Raw genomic sequence first — 20,474 nt, forward strand, 5'->3', positions numbered from 1 at the left:
CTACAGTGTGTAGATGCTGCCAGCTTAGGGACATTGACAGTGGAAGTGCTTGATTGCCCTCTGCTGTTGAAAAATAATTCTTGCATATCCAGACTTACCAGCCCACATTGTCTCCTCAAAAGTATTTTTGTCAATCTGTAACTTCTTCCCTTTTCTCACGTTTAGGTGTCAGACAGCGGCAAACCTCAGCTCTTTTCCACCGCCTTCATCAGCGTACGCATAATCGAGGAGAGCGTCTACCCTCCTGCGATTCTTCCACTGGACATTTTCGTCTCCACCGCTGGTGACGAATACCCCGGAGGCGTCTTGGGAAAGATCCACGCCACTGACCAAGACATCTACGACACTCTAACCTACAGCCTCGCCCCTTCTTCTTCTTCTTCTTCTTCTTCTTCTTCTTCATCCTCCTCCTCCACAGACGAGAGCAGCGACTTGTTTTCAGTTTCAGCCTCTGATGGTAAAGTCATCGCCCTTCGACCTCTCGATGTGGGCCACTACCCTCTTAACGTGACAGTGACCGACGGACGCTTCACCACAGCCGCTGATGTCACCGTGCATGTGCGTCAAGTAGCTCGTCAGGCCTTGGACAACTCCATCGCAGTACGCTTTGCAAACATTGCTCCGGAAGAGTTTATCGGGGACTACTGGCGCAACTTCCAGCGGGCACTGAGAAACATTGCTGGAGTGAGGAGGAGTGAAGTCCAGTTAGTGAGCCTGCAGCCTTCGGAGCAAGGAGATCTGGATGTCCTGTTGACTCTAGAGAGGTCTGGCAGCCCCTACCAATCTCAGGAAGTAAGATCATCCAAAAACTACACTTTCACAAACAAGACCATGCCACTTACATATGTAAATTAGTTAACTGGAATGATGTGAGGATGAAGGAATCAAATGGGAATTTATGATGGGTGTAGGCTGGAAGTTGAACCCAAGGAGTAAGATTCAAGGTAGGAGCAACATCTCTCGTAGGCAGTGTAGCTTAATTTTCCTCTCGTGGTTGGACAGAAAATTTATCTGCAGCTATTGTGATAATCGAATAATCATTTCAGACTTGAAATGCCAAACAGTCACTGAGTCCAACCTCTCAAATCTGAGGATTTGATAGGTTTTTTTGTCATAGATGGTAGCAAACTGACTATCTTTGGGTTTTGGACTGTTGGTCAGACAAAACAAGAGGCTGTGGGAAAATTTAACAAGCATTTTTAGTATTTTCTGACATTTTATAGACAATTGATCGAGAAAATAATCAGCAGATTAATCGTTAGTTGCAGCCCTAGTAAAAAAACCAAATGTTTTACTTATAATTATTAGTCCCCTTTAGGTTTTCAACTAACAAATATATTTCCATTATCAATTAATATGATTTTAGTTAATCATAAAACAATGACAAAAGCCCAGTACAATTCCAATACAGAGCCCAAGTTCACGTCTCCAAGCAGATCGTTTTGTCCGACCAATAATTATTCTCATATTTCTTCCAATCTTCCTATTCATTAATTGGAAGCACTGATCCCTTTTATTAAGTCTTTTGACATTCATGTTTCAATCTTCAGGTTGTCTTCCGTAAGCTTAACTCGTCTGCCGCTGTGATCGAGGAGATGACGGGGGTCCGCATCTTGCGGGTGGTGCAAAAGCTGTGCGCGGGGCTGGACTGCCCGTTACACTTCTGTGACGAGGTCATCTCCCTGGATAAGACATCTATGTCAACCTACAGCACGGCTCGCCTCAGCTTCGTCACCCCGCGGCACCAGAGAACTGCAACCTGCCAGTGCGAAGGTAGACTGTCTACACCTCATACACACACTTACACATTTGTTGCTTGTTAGAAACTCCTGTCCTGAGTGGAAGTACGTTTGCACCTAGGTGGCAGATGTCCCGTGTTGAACAACCTGTGTGAGAACAACCCCTGTCCGGAGGGTATGGAGTGTGTGGCAGATCCTCGAGATACTGTTTACAGTTGTGTGTGTCCAGAGGGCAAAAAGGGCAAATGTTCCGGTAAGAACACCTACTTCTTTATCTGTGTTCCTAGATATCTTTCCCCTCCACCCATTGTTGTCTAACTTCCTCTGATTAAGATAATGTAAAGATGAAGGTGAATGTTTTGTCCTTGCTTTTCTGAATACATGTTTGTCACTTCATGTCAGATGGCCACTCGCTCACGTTCAGCGGCAGCGGTTATGTGAAATACCATCTGATGGAAAATGAGAACAAGGAGTTGATGAAGTTGTCTCTGAGGCTCAGGACCTTCTCCAGCCACGCTACTGTCATGTATGCTAAAGGAACAGACTACAGCATCCTCGAGGTGTGTTTGTGTGTATCTGTGTATTTGTCCAGCTTTATTAATCAGCCATAACAGTACTTTGCTTCCCTCATCTTCTTTAGAACAGGGATGATAACCATGCTTATCATAATTAGGTCTAGATTGAGTGTCCCTCTGCATTTCTTAGCCCGTCTTTGTATTACTACCCAACATTTCCATATCAGAAGGGCTTAATAAACACACAACTGACCCGCCCACCCATGAGAACATCCAACCAACTACGCTGAAGGGTTCAAAAAGCCATTTTGAACACGAGGGACTATGGGAATGTGGTGGTGGGTTGAAAAAAATCACACACAAGAGCTATTTTAGTACTGGGAGGGGAACAGAAAGCAGTTTTCCACACATTCCTTTTAGAGTCTGTCTGGAATAGCCGTCTGCATGCCATGCTTAAGACTAAAACCTTGCTGGCTCAAAGGCCGTTATTGTTTATCAGACTGCAATGTAAGGCTTTTAATATCTCCTTATGGTTGTGTGTTTAATTTAAGGAAATAAAGAGAAGTTATATTGTTGTGATTTTCTTATAAAGCCAGTATTTGTATTTAAAAAATTGATATCCTCTTTATCAAGATAAGAGTCAAAATTATTTCATGGTAAACCAATAAATGGATGCACACTTTATTTTTCTGATAGGGAATGATTTATGACACCGTCAGACATTGATTTATAACAGCGACTTGAAAATCTGATAAAGATTTCTCTGCCCGAGTTTTAATCTCGTGGAGCGTTAATCAAGAAGGGAAACAAGGAGCAGAACTGATGAGATGAATTGCCTGCTGATGTCTAATATACACTCGTGTAACAGAAAACTCACTTATGAATGTTTATCATGTCCTGATGTCTTGTTTTATGTCTCTGTAATAGATTGTGAACGGCCGTCTGCAGTACAAGTTCGACTGTGGCAGCGGCCCCGGCCTCGTGTCAGTCCACAGCGCTCAGGTTAACGACGGGGAGTGGCACACCGTCTCGCTGGAGGTGGACGGCAACTACGCTAAGCTGGTGCTGGACCGAGTGCACGCCGCCTCAGGCACAGCACCGGGCACTCTGCGTACCCTCAACCTCGACAACAGTATTTACTTCGGTGGTCACGTACGTCAGCACGCCTCCGCTCGCCACGGACGGAGCCTGCCTGTCACCAACGGGCTCCGCGGCTGCATGGAAGCAATCACCCTGAATGGCCAAGAGCTGCCTCTCAACACCAAAGCTCACCGGGCCCACGCTGTGTTGGAGGACATCGTGGACGTTGCTCCAGGCTGTGCACTCGCACCTGCTGAGAGTTGTTCAAGCAACCCTTGCATCAACGGAGGGGTCTGCACTTCCCTGCCTAATGGAGGTACATAATGTCCTGCTCAGCTCATTGCACTCACTCATTCCTACTAAAGCTGCTTAATATGAAATTCCAGTTTTATATCTTTTGTATACTGTACTTTCTTAGGTCTGGGGGGGATTTAGAGGATTTTTAGCTTCTTCTCTGTTACTTGCAACCAGAAGTAGCATAAAATCTTAAATTTACCTCAACTGAAGAGGTGAACCAGGCTTTTATTCAAGACTATGAATGAAAAGATTATATTTTTCTATTACCCCTGCTTCATGAGTATACTTTATCATAATTTTGTAAGAACTCTCAGTATTACCTGATCTGTTCCCGTGTTGTGTTAATTTGCTGCTAATGCAAATTCGACACTTCTGCATCTGTTTCACATTAAAAACCTGCCAGCAGTTCAGGTGGTATAACCTCTTGCCATCCCTGGATGCTTTTTTATGAAACATCTGCTGGATGTGTTATGTTTCAGTCACTTCAGCTTAGTAACAGTGTTCTGAGCATATAATGACTATGTTGTTGTTTACCACAATTTAGCAAGTGAACCATTAAAGTTAGCCATAATTTCTTCTGTCCTTGTGCAACTAGCCTCTTCATATGCCTTTTCTGTGAATTTCACAGGCTACTTCTGTAAGTGTCCTGCCTCTTTCATGGGCACGCACTGTGAGATTGGTATAAGCCCTTGTGCCTCCAACCCCTGCCTGTACGGGGGCACCTGTGTACCTCGTGCAGATGACTTCTATTGCCAGTGCAGAGGGCAGTACTCAGGACAAAGGTATTTAACTTCATCATGGATAGAAAAAGTCGACATTCACACACGAAGCATGTCTGTGTGTGTGTGTGTGTGTGTGTGATGATAATGATGTGATGAAGCGATACAAGAACAAAATTCTGAATATGATTTATAACATCAATGTAATTTTGATACTGAAGTTAATAGTAGTAACATTTAATGTTGAATAGTAAAAAGTCTTGGTTTGAGTCTGACTCTGATTTCTCAAATCTAATCTGCATTCATTAATGATTTCTTACCCGTTCTTTTACATGGTAGTATATCCTGTAGCAACATGTAATCGTCACTAATTCACCACAAAATAAAAATCTTTTACATGTGAAGAAAAACAGTTAAGCAATGGAGTCAGCAGTGGGATTTGTATTTTGATTTGGCTTGTTCATGTAAACTTGTTTTGAACTCAGGTGCCAGTTGGGACCATACTGCAGAGACAACCCCTGTAAGAACAGTGGGAAGTGTATTGATAGTCTTGATGGTCCGGTATGTGAGTGTGAAGCAGGCTTCCAGGGAGACAGGTATGTCAGCTTTGAGTTCAAATTCATGCACTCAACTCACTGAATTATTCAATATCACCAACTTGACAAGTCTGATTTCCTGCAGCAGCAGTTTGTAATATACATCATTTCACCCTCCAACACACCTCACTAAATTCCTATGTACTGTCCAGGTGCCTGAGTGATGTCGATGAGTGCATCAAGAACCCCTGTGCCAACGGAGGCCAGTGCCAGAATACATACGGATCTTACAAGTGTAACTGCTCGCTGGGCTTCAGCGGACAGATGTGTGAGCTCCGTGCTGAGGTCCGTAATGAATTCATCTCCACTTCCTGGAACATCGGCCTGGAGGAGGTGATTGGCATCGTTGTCTTTGTGTCCAGCATCTTCATCCTGGTGCTCCTCTTTATCATCATCCGCAAGAAGGCATGTCGCAGAAAGTCGAAGAACGATGACGACAAACACCCTGGAGGTTCAAACGTGCCTCACTCCTTCCTCCAGAGACCTTACTTTGATGCCAAACTCAACAAAAACATCTACTCAGACATCCCCCCTCAGGTCCCCGTGCGGCCCATCTCCTACACTCCCAGCATTCCAAGCGACTCAAGAAACAACCTGGACAGGAATTCATTTGAGGGCTCAGCCATCCCGGAGCATCCGGAGTTCAGCACCTTCAACCCAGACTCTGTGCACGGACACCGCAAGACCGTGGCTGTGTGCAGCGTAGCACCGAATCTCCCCCCACCCCCTCCTTCCAACTCAGTCTCAGACAGTGACTCCATCCAGAAGCCAAACTGGGACTATGATTATGATGGTAAGTTGCACTGACTTCCAAATTACTACCGTTGTTTAGTTTGAGTGGCCTCAGAGACAAACAGTTCCATACTCCTGTCAGGGTTTCTGAGACCATGTAGTCATGAAAATATGCTGGACTAGGTCTGGATCATTCAGTGGAATCTTACCATGATGACGTTTTATGAAATTTTGTGCACCAGTTTATTTTATGGTTCCATGATTTCCTAATAATTTCCTTGGAGGTTTCCTGAAAAACAAGGTAATTTCATGCTATTCAAAGGGAAAAAAGAGATTATCAGTGCGCTTTCAGTTAATTAATTACAAGCATAACTTAGAGACTTTTTTAGTCAGTGCACAGCAGGTCAGCTGAACAGGCAAAATATGAAATGAATATGAATATGATACTTTTAAAGGCAAGCATACAATTCAACATGCGGACAATTAAATTAATATTAACTAAGGTTTAAATGGAACAGTTCTTTCAGGGAAATTCCCATGGAAATCAATAGCTGCCATAAACTATAAATATATACTAACTGAAATAACAGAACTTTGACTCTATTTTCTCTATAATTAGTACCAAATTATGTAATTCTTTCCAGGAAACTTGCTATGAAGTTATAAGGAAATTATGGACCCTTTTTCTGAGTTACAAAAATTCCATGAAAATTGTTTTGTTTTCATGCATCAGATTTCTCTGATGCATAACTGTGAGGCACCATTCAGTGAACAAACATTTGCTTATGTTATGTGATTTTGAGGATAAATATTCATGTTGTGCTATATTTCAGCAATTTTAATATAGAAAAACCCAATCAAAGGGAAAAAGCAACAACTTCTGTCACGTCATCATATCGCCGAGCCCTAGACGGGACCTTTTATATGTCATCCATGTGTTTATACACTAAAATAAGTCTGTGTTTTTTCTTCAGCTAAAGTGGTGGACTTGGACCCGTGCATGACCAAGAAGCCTGTAGAGGACAGCGCCTGTCACCCCTACAACACCAGGGGCAGCATGTCTGAGGTCCAGTCCCTCAGCTCCTTCCAGTCAGAGTCCTGTGATGATAACGGTATGCTGCTATGTAGCATGTTCAATTTATCCCTCTTATGTCATGAGAGAAATACTAATAATACAGTACAGTTTAAGAAATGCGGTATTGTCTAACATATCAGATGTAATTTTGCACTTGTGATGAATCATTGTTTCTTCTTTTGCGTGATCAGCCTGCAGGGTTTTGCAACAGTTACCTGTCTTGTAGAGCCTTGTTGATTTTTATGCTAACACACTCTCTTTGCATGCTCAGAATGGATGGCCCAATGTTGTCTCTGGGTCACGTCTTATTTTCTCTTTCTTTTTGCTGCGGGGCTTCAGCTCCCATATGGATCAAATCAGTCCACAGATCCAGAACAAGGTTTTAAATAGGGGGTCCAGCCTGTAAGTCCTCAGTCACTACCGGTGCAGACGGAAGCAATCACAACAACTTGTAGTGTGTAATTCTCCCGGGATTATATACAAAAAAAGCATTCTGACCCTGTTTTCCATTCTGTCGACTCTCAGTTTAGATGGAGATTGATGACTTACTCAGACAGCAATTAGGTTGTGTTTCAAAATCACTCACAAGTTCATTGACTTTAGCAGACATCTGCATTTTTGTTTTTGTTTATTTACAAGCATGCCTTTTTCTTTTTTGTCTGTCTTCTTTTTCTTCGAAATGTAGCAACAAACGGATGTTTAAAACAAACATCAAGGAACATATCACAAGGGTATACAGCATTATGTTCTCTCATCCCTTCTTCATGTCATAGTCATTACTGGGATATCATTTTGGGGATTGTGCTGCTCATAAGTCATCAAAACCTTCATTTCTACCCTAAAAATGACAATGAACCCTAAATTAAATTAGAAATTGAACATTTTGTAAACAGGTGTTTCAGTTTGTCTTCTCACCGTACGCAGGTCTCTCTCTGTGTTAGGGTCGGAAATGCATTTATATCTCCAGGGAATTTCACTGATTCTTCCATCTGTACTGTCAGTGGTACCCCGTAGCATCTCAGTATGTTGTTGTTGTTGTTGTTATCTTGCACAAACAAAACCAGACCCTCCCTCCCACTGTGTGGCCTTCCACCATTGTCTTGTGCCCAGTCATGAAAAACCCATTCAATGTCAGCACTGAAAAGGAAAAAAAAAAAAAAAAAGTGTGTCCAGCAACAAAGACAGCAACGTTTGTGGGAAGTTTCCCCTGTGTTGGCATCAGTCACCACCATCATACACTCCATATGTGGTTGTTTTTTTTTTTCTTTTTAAATTATAAAAGCATTTGTACTAATGCTAGATCTGTTCCACCCACCACCCCCTCTCCCCCTACCTCTCACAAGCCTCCATAGTGACTGTAATCCACCTTGTCAACTCTGTTGTTGACACGGTGGAAGGAGAAGGTACTGTTTAATTGCTTCCATTTGCCAGTAGTTTTGTCCTTGGTGTTGGGATGTGAAGTGTAGGTTGCAGAGCTGCCATTATCTTACACTGACAAACCTCATCAAACCCTGACGTGTTCCCTTTTAGATTCAGCTGCTAATTAAAAAGACGTGCAAATACGAAATTAAAAAGCAGGCGCAAAGCCTTGCCTTCAAGTCTCAGTATTGATCTTTGCCAACTTCTGATTGCACACCTCAAGAAGTCTGTTTAAGAAAATGGCAAACCTGTTGTGCATTTATTAACCTGTCGCTCTCTTCATTATTATTTTGTCGTTCAGTGTTTCATTATACACATTTCATTCATGTTCTCAGCCAATTGTTCCTTTCCTCTCAGGTTTTAACGTGACTTGTTCTTTCTCTCTTTCTCCTCCTTCTTGCCTCATGTAAAGAGTCTTTTTTGGCTCATGATCTCAAGAACCCAAGAGGTGACTTTTTTCATCTTTGTTTGCCTGCAGCCTGACGTTCACTGGTGTCACCCCCCCCCCCTTCCCCCACCCCAAACTCCCAACCCCTAACTCGTCTTAACCACTAACCCAAAGCTAATGAGAGGAGTGTTAAACCCCTGTGTAAGGCAAAGCTGGTGTGACAATGAGCACTTTATGCATCAGTGGCCTTATAAGGTGTTCTGTCTGCCTGTGTAAGACTATTTATCACCCCAAAAACATTCCCATGCATGGCTTTGATGTTGTGACGACATTGGAGAAAATTTTAATCTGAGCATTATATGATCAAAGGTTTCGCTCAGTTACTAACTGGAAATATTCTCAGTCATTGTGTGTGTGTGTGTGTGTGTGTGTGTGTGTGTGTGTAACTACTGCTAAGAGTTTGTCACATGGTCAACAGTTAATCTTTTTAAAAACACTTAAATGTGGGATATTTATGAATGAAATTCCATATTTTTAAGTATGATTTGTTTGGTGAAGTGTTGTTAGGAAGGACAGCTCCACTTTACATTTGTGAATGTGTGTGCAGTGTGTTGAGAAGTCACTCTCACAAAGTGGTGTGAATTTAAGTGTTTATTAATGATCAACTCATTGTGTTGGTGTGACGTTGTACTGTGTTATTGTTGCATGGTGTGGGTTCTTAACATTAACAAGATTTTGTGAATTGTTTTTGATGCACTGAGCTGTGGTACAGAACACTAATGTATGTGTTTCTGCTTTGGGTTTTTCCTTATCTGACAGGATATCACTGGGACACATCTGATTGGATGCCAAGTGTTCAACTTCCTGGAATCCAGGAGTTTCCACAGTATGAGGTTGTGGAGTCGCCCGCCCCTTTGTACAGTGACCCGAGTGCCATCGACACCGACTACTATCCCGGCGGCTTTGACATTGAGAGCGACTTCCCTCCGCCGCCAGAGGACTTCCCCGCCAACGACGACCTGCCACCACCACCTTTGCCAGAGTACGGCGACCGCTGCGACACACTGCGGCCCCCGGGCAGAGACTTGGACCCGGCTGCGGCCAGTCCAGGCAGCCCGGGCGGGGTCCGCCAGCGCCCGGCCCTTCCCCAGCTCTACAGCCTTAACCAGTACCTGCCGCAACACTCCTACCCAAGCGACGGGGGCGATACCGAGGGCCAAGGTGCCACTTCCACCTCTGCCAACACCACCCCGGCTTCCACCATGGGCACCAGTGGCTACAGAGGGGGCTACCCTTTAGGTTGTAGTCGGGAATTTGACTCCTCAGCTTTGGACAACATGTCCTTGTCTCTGTACACGTCCACAGCCTCTTGCTCGGACATGTCGGCGTGCTGCGAGGAGTCCGAGGTGATGATAAGCGACTACGAGAGCGGCGATGAGGGCCACTTTGAGCGTCTGGCCATCCCGGCGCTGGACTCCCAACAGCACACTGAAGTCTGACACTGGATCCAAACAAAAGTGCCTGAACCCACAGCTACACCTTATGTTAGCCCTTCACACACCACCCACATGAAATACGCACAGTACGTGTACACACAAAACACCACACAAAACACCACACAAACACACACACACACACACACACACACACACACACACATCAAAACACAATGAATTGAGTCAAAACACAGGGGTTGTTGAGACTGGTTGTGAAGGCCATTCAGCTGAGAAGATGTCAAGAAGCTATAGAAGAAACTCTGTAGCATCTTTACACTCTGCTCAGTCCAACTCCTGCCCCTTTGAGTTGGCGGTGCCATTGCTTTAAGTAATTGTCATCATACACAGGAAGTGAATCGTCGGAAGGATCAACATTTCAATGTACAAGAAAAAACATCATGGAGAAAAAAAATGAGTATTTCACGACAACATCTTTGTTTCTATAAATAAAATCAAGCAAAATGTTTTTATACAAGTCCTCATTTTCAATGTAAATTTAAATGTACAGTTTTGATTTCAAAGTTTACTAGGTTTTGTAGATATTCTATGCTTTTATTTTCAACAAAAAGAGTTAAATGGTGTGACATTATCAGCCTTACTGTGCTTACATTCACCAAAAAAAAGAAACGTTAAAAATAGAGAGAGAAGAGCGTGGCTTTTCTGAACACAGTGTACTCGTAAAGTTTATTGTCTCCTGCTCATTTCAAAAAGGGTCTTCAATGAACGACTGCATATTCCTGTGTTGTTGTTTTTTTTATTTGTTTGTTTGTAAATTTTGACTTTGGAACCTCTTTATTTTTCCACCAAGAAAATGGGACCCAATATATTTATAGTGCAGAGTTATCCATGGACACATTTTTCAGGTGTCTATGTGTGTGTGAGCAATGCTATGGTCTTGTTAAGGTTTTTATTGAATACTGCCACAAGCTCACGCTTTCCTACTGGCAATAAATTATTCCTAAAAAATATTTCTGCTGTCTGTGTGTTTATTTCAAACCGTTTTCGGAAAATGTAATCCAGTGTAGTAACAGTTATTTTAAAGTGGACTAGCAAAGATGTCTATGGCTGGTATTTTTTGTGCAAAAAACATTAAGTTAGTGATTTATATTTGGAGTCATATTGAACGGCTGAAGCAAACATACTGTTTCACTACACATGCAACAATAAAGTAGATCTGAAAGTAGATTGATCGAGTCAACTGTCAGAAAATTTTCTTAATCTTTTCTTAATAGTAAACTGAACTAGTTTGAGTTTTACATTGGTGGTTGGACAACAAATTGACATAAACATCAACTTGTGTTCAGGGTAACTGTGATGGGCATTTTGCTCTGTTTTATAGACCAACAACTTATAAAATATCTGACATTTCATAGATTGCATGATTAATTGAGTATAACAGAAAATTGTTGGCAGACTAATCAATAATGAAAATAATTATTAGCCGCAGCTCTATAATCAAGTATTAAATTTTTGATGAAAGACAAATTGTAGTGTCATTTTTCAGTGTACAATACATGGCAGTTTCAAAACACAATATATAGAGTTTAAATGTTTACTTTAAGTTTAAATTCTTACAATAGCATTTTAATTACCTTAATCAAAGCAACAAACATCACTAAGCTTTAATAATGAGTGGCCTGCTAGTGCCCATTCATACTGTGCAGCCAAACACTGTTCAGATCCTCAAAATATTATCTGAAACTTTTGTAGAGATCCCAAAGTTTCCACACATATCAAACATGTCAGGCTGCTAGAATATTTCCATTTGATGAAATGGTGCGGTAATAAAATATATGGAGTCTTGGGTTTGAAACATCATTCAGCTTCATTGAAGAGTCAGAGCAAGCTGATACAGAATAGGTTTGATTGTGTAAAGCAGTGTGGAATAAGATGGTTAAAAATCTTCAATTACTCAAGATAAAACAAAAAGGAGAAAACTGGATCTGAAGGAGTTAAAATCATGAACTTCTGAACTCATCCACAACTCTCCATCACTTCTTGTTTGAAGACTCCTTAAAGTCTGACAGCTTTATATCACCTCCCTCCTCTGAGTCCCTGCGGCTGCTTGTATCAATAAACCCCGGTTGTCTCACATGAGGCTGATAAACTAACATGACCCTGATACTGTACCTCCAGGCCTGGTCCACCACTACAGTCTGTATGTGTGTTTTCTCACTGTTTGACTCTCTTCACTGCGCTGACCTGTTCATGGCTCCACACAGGATTGACTGTTTTTCCTCCCGGGCTCTGCAGTGGAAGAATGACCTTTTGACCTCCAGTCAGGACAGTAGAGTCATTCCCCAACTGATGTTATGGGCTGAGCACTGTCAAGATATATCTACCCTCAGCCTCCCTCTAATTATTCCTATCATATCACCAATATAACTGGCTGTCTGTATGAGAGCAGTGCGTCATACTGTACCACAGGGATGCATATACAATCACAGAAATACTTTCTACAAAGGCATAATTTACAAAGTGTTTAGAGTGATTTAGTGTTTATTTCTGTCAAATATGTTGAATATTTGGCCCATCACACATGGGATTTTACAAAACATCAAAAAATATAACATGCATCTTCTGGTAACACATAATAAACCCAAATGAAAAACATAAATTATAATATTCTACTATATACTTTCAAACATTATGTACAAAATTGCACATAAACAGTGCATTGTGTAACTAATGGCTTTAATAATGGTTAATACATTTATGTATGAACTCATTTTGCTGGTGTATTTCCTTGTGCAGCGCAACTTGCCTGGTCTTCTCAACACAAACACCCCTCTAATGAGCCGTTCAGTTTATTTCAGGAAGAGAGAGAGCCACAGACTATAAGATCTGTGTATTAAAGCCACTATATAATATAGACTATAAACACCAAAATCCATTTATTAAAGTCAATGTGTATACAATTATTACATGATTATACTACAATCACATAAACACTGCTCAGGAGGGGCACATCCAGGCTTTAACAACCTTACACAAGAATTACAGATCAGATGGATAATTGTAGAAGAATAACACCTTGCAACATTTCTAACTTCAGATCTGATGGCTGATGATAAAGTTAGGAACTAACTTTCCTTCTTAATAACTTACTCACTTTATACATTATTATAATATAATCAGTCCACAGTTATAAATGTCAGTAATTCATTTAAAAAAGGTGATGGATTTCTCATTTTCTAATTATCTGTTGAGTCTGCAGTTATAAATTCAAGTAACTTCTTATTCATACATTTGGGTCTCCATAATGAATTAAAGAGCTGCTGATAAAATACAAAGTAAGTCATGCTGGAGGAGGATATACACCAGCCAAATAGATTTTTCACAGCCCGGTAACCCTTCAGTTGTCCTTATTAATCGTTCATTAGTGATCTATGAAGCATTAATAAATTATTTATCAACCATAAAACCATAACTTACAGCTTATAAAATACCTTGGGAGGGCCTACTTTGGGATCTTGGTCGTGTTGTTGCTTTCTGTTAAGTTTTAAAAGCAGAACACTGTTGCCATGCTTTGCTGCATCTCCAAGTATAAGAACGGTGATGAAGACGTTCCTCGTTTTTCAAGCAATTAGATGCAGGCTCTACCGATGCCTTTCTACTCTATATTTTTCACCCTGAGAGGAGTCTGCTGCTACAGTAAGACCATTATTTTCAGTGTGAGAGTGGACTATTTGTTCTCAGCTGGATTGCAGGAGAAAAGAATATATTTTCAGAATCAACCCTCAGGTTTCAAGTGTTGAGTTAAACAGCTCCACAGTCTTTGTGGTATATTCGGAGAGAAATGTATATATTCCAAACTCAAGCAGTGGTTGTTAATTGAACCACTTTGCAACCACTCATGTGTTCCTTAATCTCATGCTTGATGGATCAAATTAACTCTGGAAATGGCATCAGGTGTTTTTTTTCCATTAAATAAATTAAGATTTTCAGACCTATTAATGCATTATTCATATTATGGAATCAAGAGCACAGTTCTGTGGAAACCGGAGGGGTTCTGCTTCAAGGGTTGTGGTTATTAGCTTTCACTCGGGAGGCTGTCAGGGTGCAGTACAACATGACAACCACAAGATGTCTGTATATGACAACTCATAACCAAACCAAACTCAACCAAAAGAAGACTGCGTGATTCTGAGAGACGAAAATGAGCAGAGCAACCCAGTGAGAGACACAAGCAGTCTCATCAAATGATTTCACTCAGTTGTTCCTTCTGGCTGAATGAAGGAACACAAATCAGCTAAATCAGCCAATGCACAGTTGGTTGATCAGTTGGTATGAAAAGTCACGCAGTGATTACATGATGTAAACTGAAAGTCATGCATGGTTTCACCCACACAGCTCTTGTCTGCCTGAGTCTGACAATACCTCCTCTTCTGCCCTTAAAGCCAAATAAGCACATTTGCGAAATTAAAAATATATACCTTATATTTATGCCATTCATGTACTGCGGGGGAAAAAAGGGTCTGAAACAGTAAGTCAGAGTTTTTGACAGCAAGATTAGCTTTTTACCAACCATACCTCAAGCTCAGAATGGTTGTTTGCACAGAGTGTGTGCACAAGACCTTTTATAAATGCAAGCCGTGGTTCTTTGTACAGTATGCAAATATCAAACACCTCAAATATCAAGTCAAATCAAACAGAGGTGTCTGAGACAACCAAAGAGAGAAGAAGAAAGGAGAAAGTGATTAACAAGAGGCCAGCATGTTGATTAAACACAGTCTACACAGTACTAAATGTGTGGAGGAAAAAATCAACCTCCTGGGCCTGAAAATCTGCTCAGTCATTCATGTGAAATTATGTTGAGAGCCCACTTCAGTCCCAGAAATGACTAACCTACACAAAGAGACACACAGCTGTTATTAACCATTAACCCACCTCAGCTGTAGTATTTGCACCAAACAGTATTCTCCACAGACAATGCAGAAAAGGGGGAACCCTGAGTATGGGAAAACAAGGACACTTGTTGAGGTGATCTGGTCACAACAAGAGCAGCGGGTGTTAAAACTGAGAGCGAGGCGGAGATGGCTGCCATGTCAATTTGAGCTGCATGAGAGGTCTTGATGATGTTTGATAGTGGAGGAGATGATTTAGAGGTGCTGTGTTTGTTTTTAATGGTGTAACCAAACAACCATTTTTGTGTGGAGTGTTTCTATATTTTTCTATATTTCTGCTGAAAAAATAACTATATATATATATATAGTTTGGTGACTTTTAAGAGTTGTTTACTGACTTTTCTTTTTCAAAAAAAGAGCCTAGTGGCAAATCATCAGCTCTCCTTGAAGACTCATACACAATCATTTCTCGCAGGGGTGCTCTGGTTTGATCTACAGTATGTTAAGAGTTGAAGGAGAGCAGCAGCAAGTCATCAGCCAGACAGAAACAAAAAAGAATGAGCTGACCAATAATTATAATGATCAATCATATTGTTTGATTGGGGTACTTACTTACAAAAGTACATAAAAATATTAATAGGTAATTATGAAGCTAAATTAGAGTCAGTTGAGCTTAGTTTGACTTTATTTTATGCAAATGCTTTAAACGTTTGAATGATTTGATTAATTTTGAAGATTTGACAGGACAGCAGCAATATTGTATATCAATTAGAATAACTGTGGCATCACTATATATACTTTCCATTGAAAAAAATTGAAAAACATTGTTGGTGAATACATTTTTTTTTTTAACAGAAAACTTGTGTGCAATCTGGAGGTGTAGGGTTTGAAAGATATGGTCATTTACAAAACAGGAAGAAAGACATTATCCAGTTGCATCAAGGGAAATATTGGATTCAAACAAGAGAACTGGCGTGCTCAAGTCAAATGTCTTCAGAGTATAAACGGTGCCGACCTAAAAGGCACAAAAATATAAAATAAAGTCATCAGCACAAATAAGTATGGAACACTTTTAATAATGCACAGCAGCAGAAGGAAACGGACGTGTTTCAGCTCTGTGCTTTCCTCAGCATTTCTGAGACATATGTGGGTGTGACCACCATTACGCAGCAGTCAGGGACCTGCCAGTGATTAACAACCTGTTACGGTACCAGAAGATTCCCTGGTGTTTCCCCTTCTCTGTGTTCCCAGTGTTCCCCTGTCTGTCTCTCTCTGTGTTTATGTTTTGTTTGTGTGTGTGTGTTGGCGTGGCTCCCCTTCGTCGTCCTCCTGGCTGCTGGTGTTACACCGTATTTGATGACCCATCAGATTCTGTGACCTGCAGTACTGGAAGACGTACTCAGCTCCTTTACTTAAGTAAAAGTAGCCTATCAGTACCACAGTGTAAAAATACTTAATTTCAAGTATTATCAGCTAAATTTACTTAAAGTACTAAAGTAAAAGTACTAATTTTACAGAAAATCAGGCTGTGAGTGATATAATAAAATGCCTCTTATGCATTGACTCATCAGTATTAGTTATGCACTTTGTTAAATGTAATTAATATATCAGATACTTTTACGTAAGTGAAGGATCTGAGTATTTCCAACACTGCAAGTCTCAGAATCTGATGGTTCACCAAATTAAGTGTAACACTGGCTCTGCTCATCCTGCACACCTGTCTGCAATCATCACTCATCACCTCTCCCAGTCTGCTCACCTGCCTCTCATCAGTTCATCAGCTTACACTATATCTAGCCTGGCTATTCACCCACTCTTCCCCAGGTTGTCGTATCAACCGCAGTGGTAGCTACAATTCAAGGCCAACTTATTTTATATTCCTAGTGGTTCAGTTTCCTCGTGTCTCGCATGTTAACTTGTTTCTCTTGTGTCCCAGGATCATTACTTCCCTGCCTGTCCTCCTGCCTGTCAGTAGCTTCCAAGCCTCCAAGATATCCTGCCTGCATCCTCCCACTCACGCTAGCCACACTCCTTCATTACCTTCATCCAACCCTGCTGTCAGCCCATTCCCTGCCATCAGCCTCTCATCCAGAGCCCCCCCACCCCACCCATAAAAACTCTTTTTTTTTTTTTTACCACACATCCCTCTCCGTGTCCTGCCTTTGGGTCCTTCCTGTGTCTTCATAACACAACCAGCTGAAACAAATCATTAGAACAACATAATCGTAAGTAGTAGTACGAAAAATTAAGTCATAAAAAGAAATATATCACATTCTGTTATTGCCACACTAATTTACACACTAACAATAAGAAAATGCATGCATGTACATATGTAAACTCATCATTTGCAGAACCTCCATAGAAAATACATAAACATCAATAATATCCATCTGCATTCATAAATATACTGAAAAAATCAGGATCCTGATTTTAAGCAGCTTCAATTTTGACTATTCTATATTTAATCTGTCTCTTAAGTCCCCCAATTTTATGAAAAAACAATACTAAATCACTGAAGTACCACTATAAAGGAGCTGAGAAGCTATTCGTAGATGTAAAAGAGAAAAATGTATAAGAGAAAAGCATACAAACCCCCCCCCCCCCCCCCCCCCCCCCCCCAAAAAAAAGGAAAAATAAAACACGGCATAAATGCACACCCATAAAACATCAGCAGGCCATGGCAAATTAATTCTTTAGTTTAACTCTCTAGGGGGCCAATGGACTAAATAAACAACAACAATAACAACAAAAAACTAATTGTCTGGCCCCATTCACATTAGAATAATCAGTTACTGTATTGTTATGTGTTTGTGCGTAATCATATGCTGTGAGAAAACGTGTGTGCATGTGCGTGTGAGAGAAAGAGACACACGCAGAGACCACTGACCCCAATAATCCTCTTTCTCCCAGCATACCCATCTCTTTCCTGGGTGGAGCTCCGCTGTTGTCATGGCAACCGGCTGAGTGGAGGAGGAGGAGGGATCGACGGCGTATAAAAGCAAACACTCTTGTTTCTCTGTGGGATGTAGTGATGACCAGTGAAGCGGCAGAGACATGCCGAGGCTGTGTCGAGACCGCACTCATTACATTACTTCTGTCTCTTCTCCTTCATTTTGCTGACAGCTCTCTCAAATGAGAGACACAGGAGAGTGTGTGCGTGTGTGTGTGCGTGTGTGTGTGGTGGTGGGGGTCCTCTCGGCACCCTCCTGTCCTCATCACAGGAGCATCTGCCCTTTCCCTCCCCCACACACGCTGCACTTCTCTCCCACTCACCCTTTTCCCCTCTCACCCTTCCCCTTTTCATTGCCCTCCTTCCCCCACAAAACTCTCTCTTGAACCTGTTCTCCGTTTGGCATCCTGCGCTCATGAAACCACACTGTGCATCTTCCCACCATCTCTGTCTGTCCTTTTTAATTTTCTTTTTTATTCGGCAAATGAAAGTGAAGAAGTTCCTTTGAAGGTATTTTTAAGGAGATAACATTCCTGTTTCTCTTTCTCTCTGAGTTCAATTCACTTTAAATTGAAAGGTGGCATAAAATACATAAAGTGCTTCTGTCTCATCTCTCTACCTTTGATGTTCTTCTGATGACTGAAAATGACACAAAATGGCACAAATCAAGTGTTCATAGGTGCACCATGTGCAAGAGCATTATTCCGTTTACTTTTTAAGACCATTTTAATAAAAGTAAACCCTTGTAGCTGTGGCATGCTTTCCTAAAAGCATGAGAGTCAAAACAAAACACAGTATTCCCTGCAGATATGTCTCTCCAGCTCTCAGATGCCTGTTCATTTCTTGTCTTGGGTTGGGTTACATGTTCTATGCTTGCTCCTCTACCGCTGAAATTACTGATTTATAAACCGCTTCAATTATCCATTAGATAAAAGTCTCATTGCTCTGGATGATTATAAAGGCACAGTGGGAAAACAGTGAATCACTGCCTTCAACAAGGAATATGAGGTAGATACAGGACTTTCAGCTACTGATGTACAAGAAGAAATACTTTGGAATGTTTCATTAAGGTATACTTTGCAGGATTTTCCTAAAAAGCAATATATAAACTCATACACAAGTAATTCCTCTCAATCATTACTTATGCCCCACTAGGAGTGTGTGGTGGTGTATGTATCTGCAGAGAACTTGCCCTCTGCCCCTATTTTCTTATTATTTTGCTGCGTTCAGGATGTTTCTGGGCATCAACCTTTGCGCAGCGGTTGTGTAACCCCCAGCCAATAACAGCGCATAAGTGTGACTCATAGTGTACTGACCAAGTTACATCGTTGTCTCTGTCTTTCTCCTCTGCTCTGCTCTGCTCTCTGTCTCTGTGTCATAAAGAGCTGCAGGTCTGTGTGTCCGCTTGACCGAAGGCGGGGCTGAGCTACACACACACGGAGCAGAGAGGCCACAGCGGACAGGATGGAGCTCTGCATTCAAATCAAATCCGGAAATACAGCACCTTCCTACAGGGTTGTGCGAAGTTTGGGCGTTTTTTTGTGTTTTAGAATGTAACTGCCGTGAAACAATCAGAAAATAATGTTTTATTTATGTGATTCTTGCCTGCACAACTTGCTCTCTTCATTCACTCTCTAGCTCACTTGACCACTGCTGCTCTCTCTCTCTCTCACTTGCTTGTTGAGCCCGGGAGGAGGGACCAATTTTGAATGCTGTGTGTTTACAAACACCAACTGACAAATCTTGCATAGTATATCTTTAAAGTTGTGTCTCTGTGTCGTAATTCAGTTGATAGTGTTATATGCAGAGTGTTGAGATTACAGAACTACCCAGTGTGTCATTTTCCTGCTGCCATATCTGGACCCATGAAAGATAGACAGCTAATGTTAGCTACATCCCCTCCTTTCAATAATATGGGATGAACATTATACTGAGTGTGCAAGAGATGCCAATTATTCAGCAGGTGTTGAAATAACATTTGTGAAAAATAATTGTCCACATTGGTAAAATGGGTAAACTAACTTCAATTTTTCCGAGTGGAATACAAACTTAACAGCACCTTTCAAATATTGAATGTTGCAAAACGATAGACATTAACAGAATGTGAGCTTGTTGAAAAGGAGGGAAAAAAAATCTTGAATCGATGTTTGTAGGCTACAGAGCTACAATATACTCCAGTCAGAAGTGCTCACCTCATAGCGATGCAGCCTCTCAAATGTCAGTCGACCGCTGCCATGGGAAACGCTCTACAACAGGCTTAAAATGTTTCCACATTATCTCACACTTTAAATAATTGTGTAAACCACAAATTGTGTTAACACTGATGTTTGTTTTATAAGATTAGCGACATTACTTTGAATTAACCGGTATATCTTCTCCACCTAATAAATGAAACTTGGGTTTGATTCATTTGACTCTTAATATTACAAGCCATAAATACTCCTACTCTGTTACTTTCCAGTAAAAATAGCAATGCTTTCCCCACAAACTATAAATGTTGACTCACAGGCATTTTAAAGTATTTGTCGCTCCAATAAAGTAGCTCAAAATGTTTCACCTGTTCTGCTGATCTGTAAAAATGGAAATGATGGAACATCAACAACTACACACAAAGATTCACT

At 41.2% G+C, this 20,474-nt stretch overlaps 1 protein-coding gene across 3 annotated transcripts in view; it reads left to right on the forward strand.

Annotated features, from left to right (window-relative positions):
* Nucleotides 1-11,024, forward strand: part of fat1a (FAT atypical cadherin 1a) — a 77,112-nt gene extending 66,088 nt beyond the window's left edge. For 2 of the 3 annotated variants that reach the window (XM_044347338.1, XM_044347336.1), the window contains exons 19-29: nucleotides 166-792; nucleotides 1,551-1,773; nucleotides 1,861-1,992; nucleotides 2,142-2,299; nucleotides 3,182-3,650; nucleotides 4,260-4,413; nucleotides 4,836-4,946; nucleotides 5,099-5,739; nucleotides 6,653-6,790; nucleotides 8,585-8,620; nucleotides 9,380-11,024. In XM_044347338.1, the coding sequence (XP_044203273.1) occupies nucleotides 166-792; nucleotides 1,551-1,773; nucleotides 1,861-1,992; nucleotides 2,142-2,299; nucleotides 3,182-3,650; nucleotides 4,260-4,413; nucleotides 4,836-4,946; nucleotides 5,099-5,739; nucleotides 6,653-6,790; nucleotides 8,585-8,620; nucleotides 9,380-10,059 (3,369 nt within the window). In that variant the 3' untranslated portion in view covers nucleotides 10,060-11,024. The remainder of the gene's footprint in view (nucleotides 1-165; nucleotides 793-1,550; nucleotides 1,774-1,860; nucleotides 1,993-2,141; nucleotides 2,300-3,181; nucleotides 3,651-4,259; nucleotides 4,414-4,835; nucleotides 4,947-5,098; nucleotides 5,740-6,652; nucleotides 6,791-8,584; nucleotides 8,621-9,379) is intronic. The other variant, XM_044347337.1, reaches the window with a different exon arrangement.
* Nucleotides 11,025-20,474: the final 9,450 nt, after the last annotated feature.

The sequence above is a fragment of the Thunnus albacares genome, chromosome 3 (genome assembly GCF_914725855.1).
Source record: "Thunnus albacares chromosome 3, fThuAlb1.1, whole genome shotgun sequence".
Classification (NCBI taxonomy): domain Eukaryota; kingdom Metazoa; phylum Chordata; class Actinopteri; order Scombriformes; family Scombridae; genus Thunnus; species Thunnus albacares.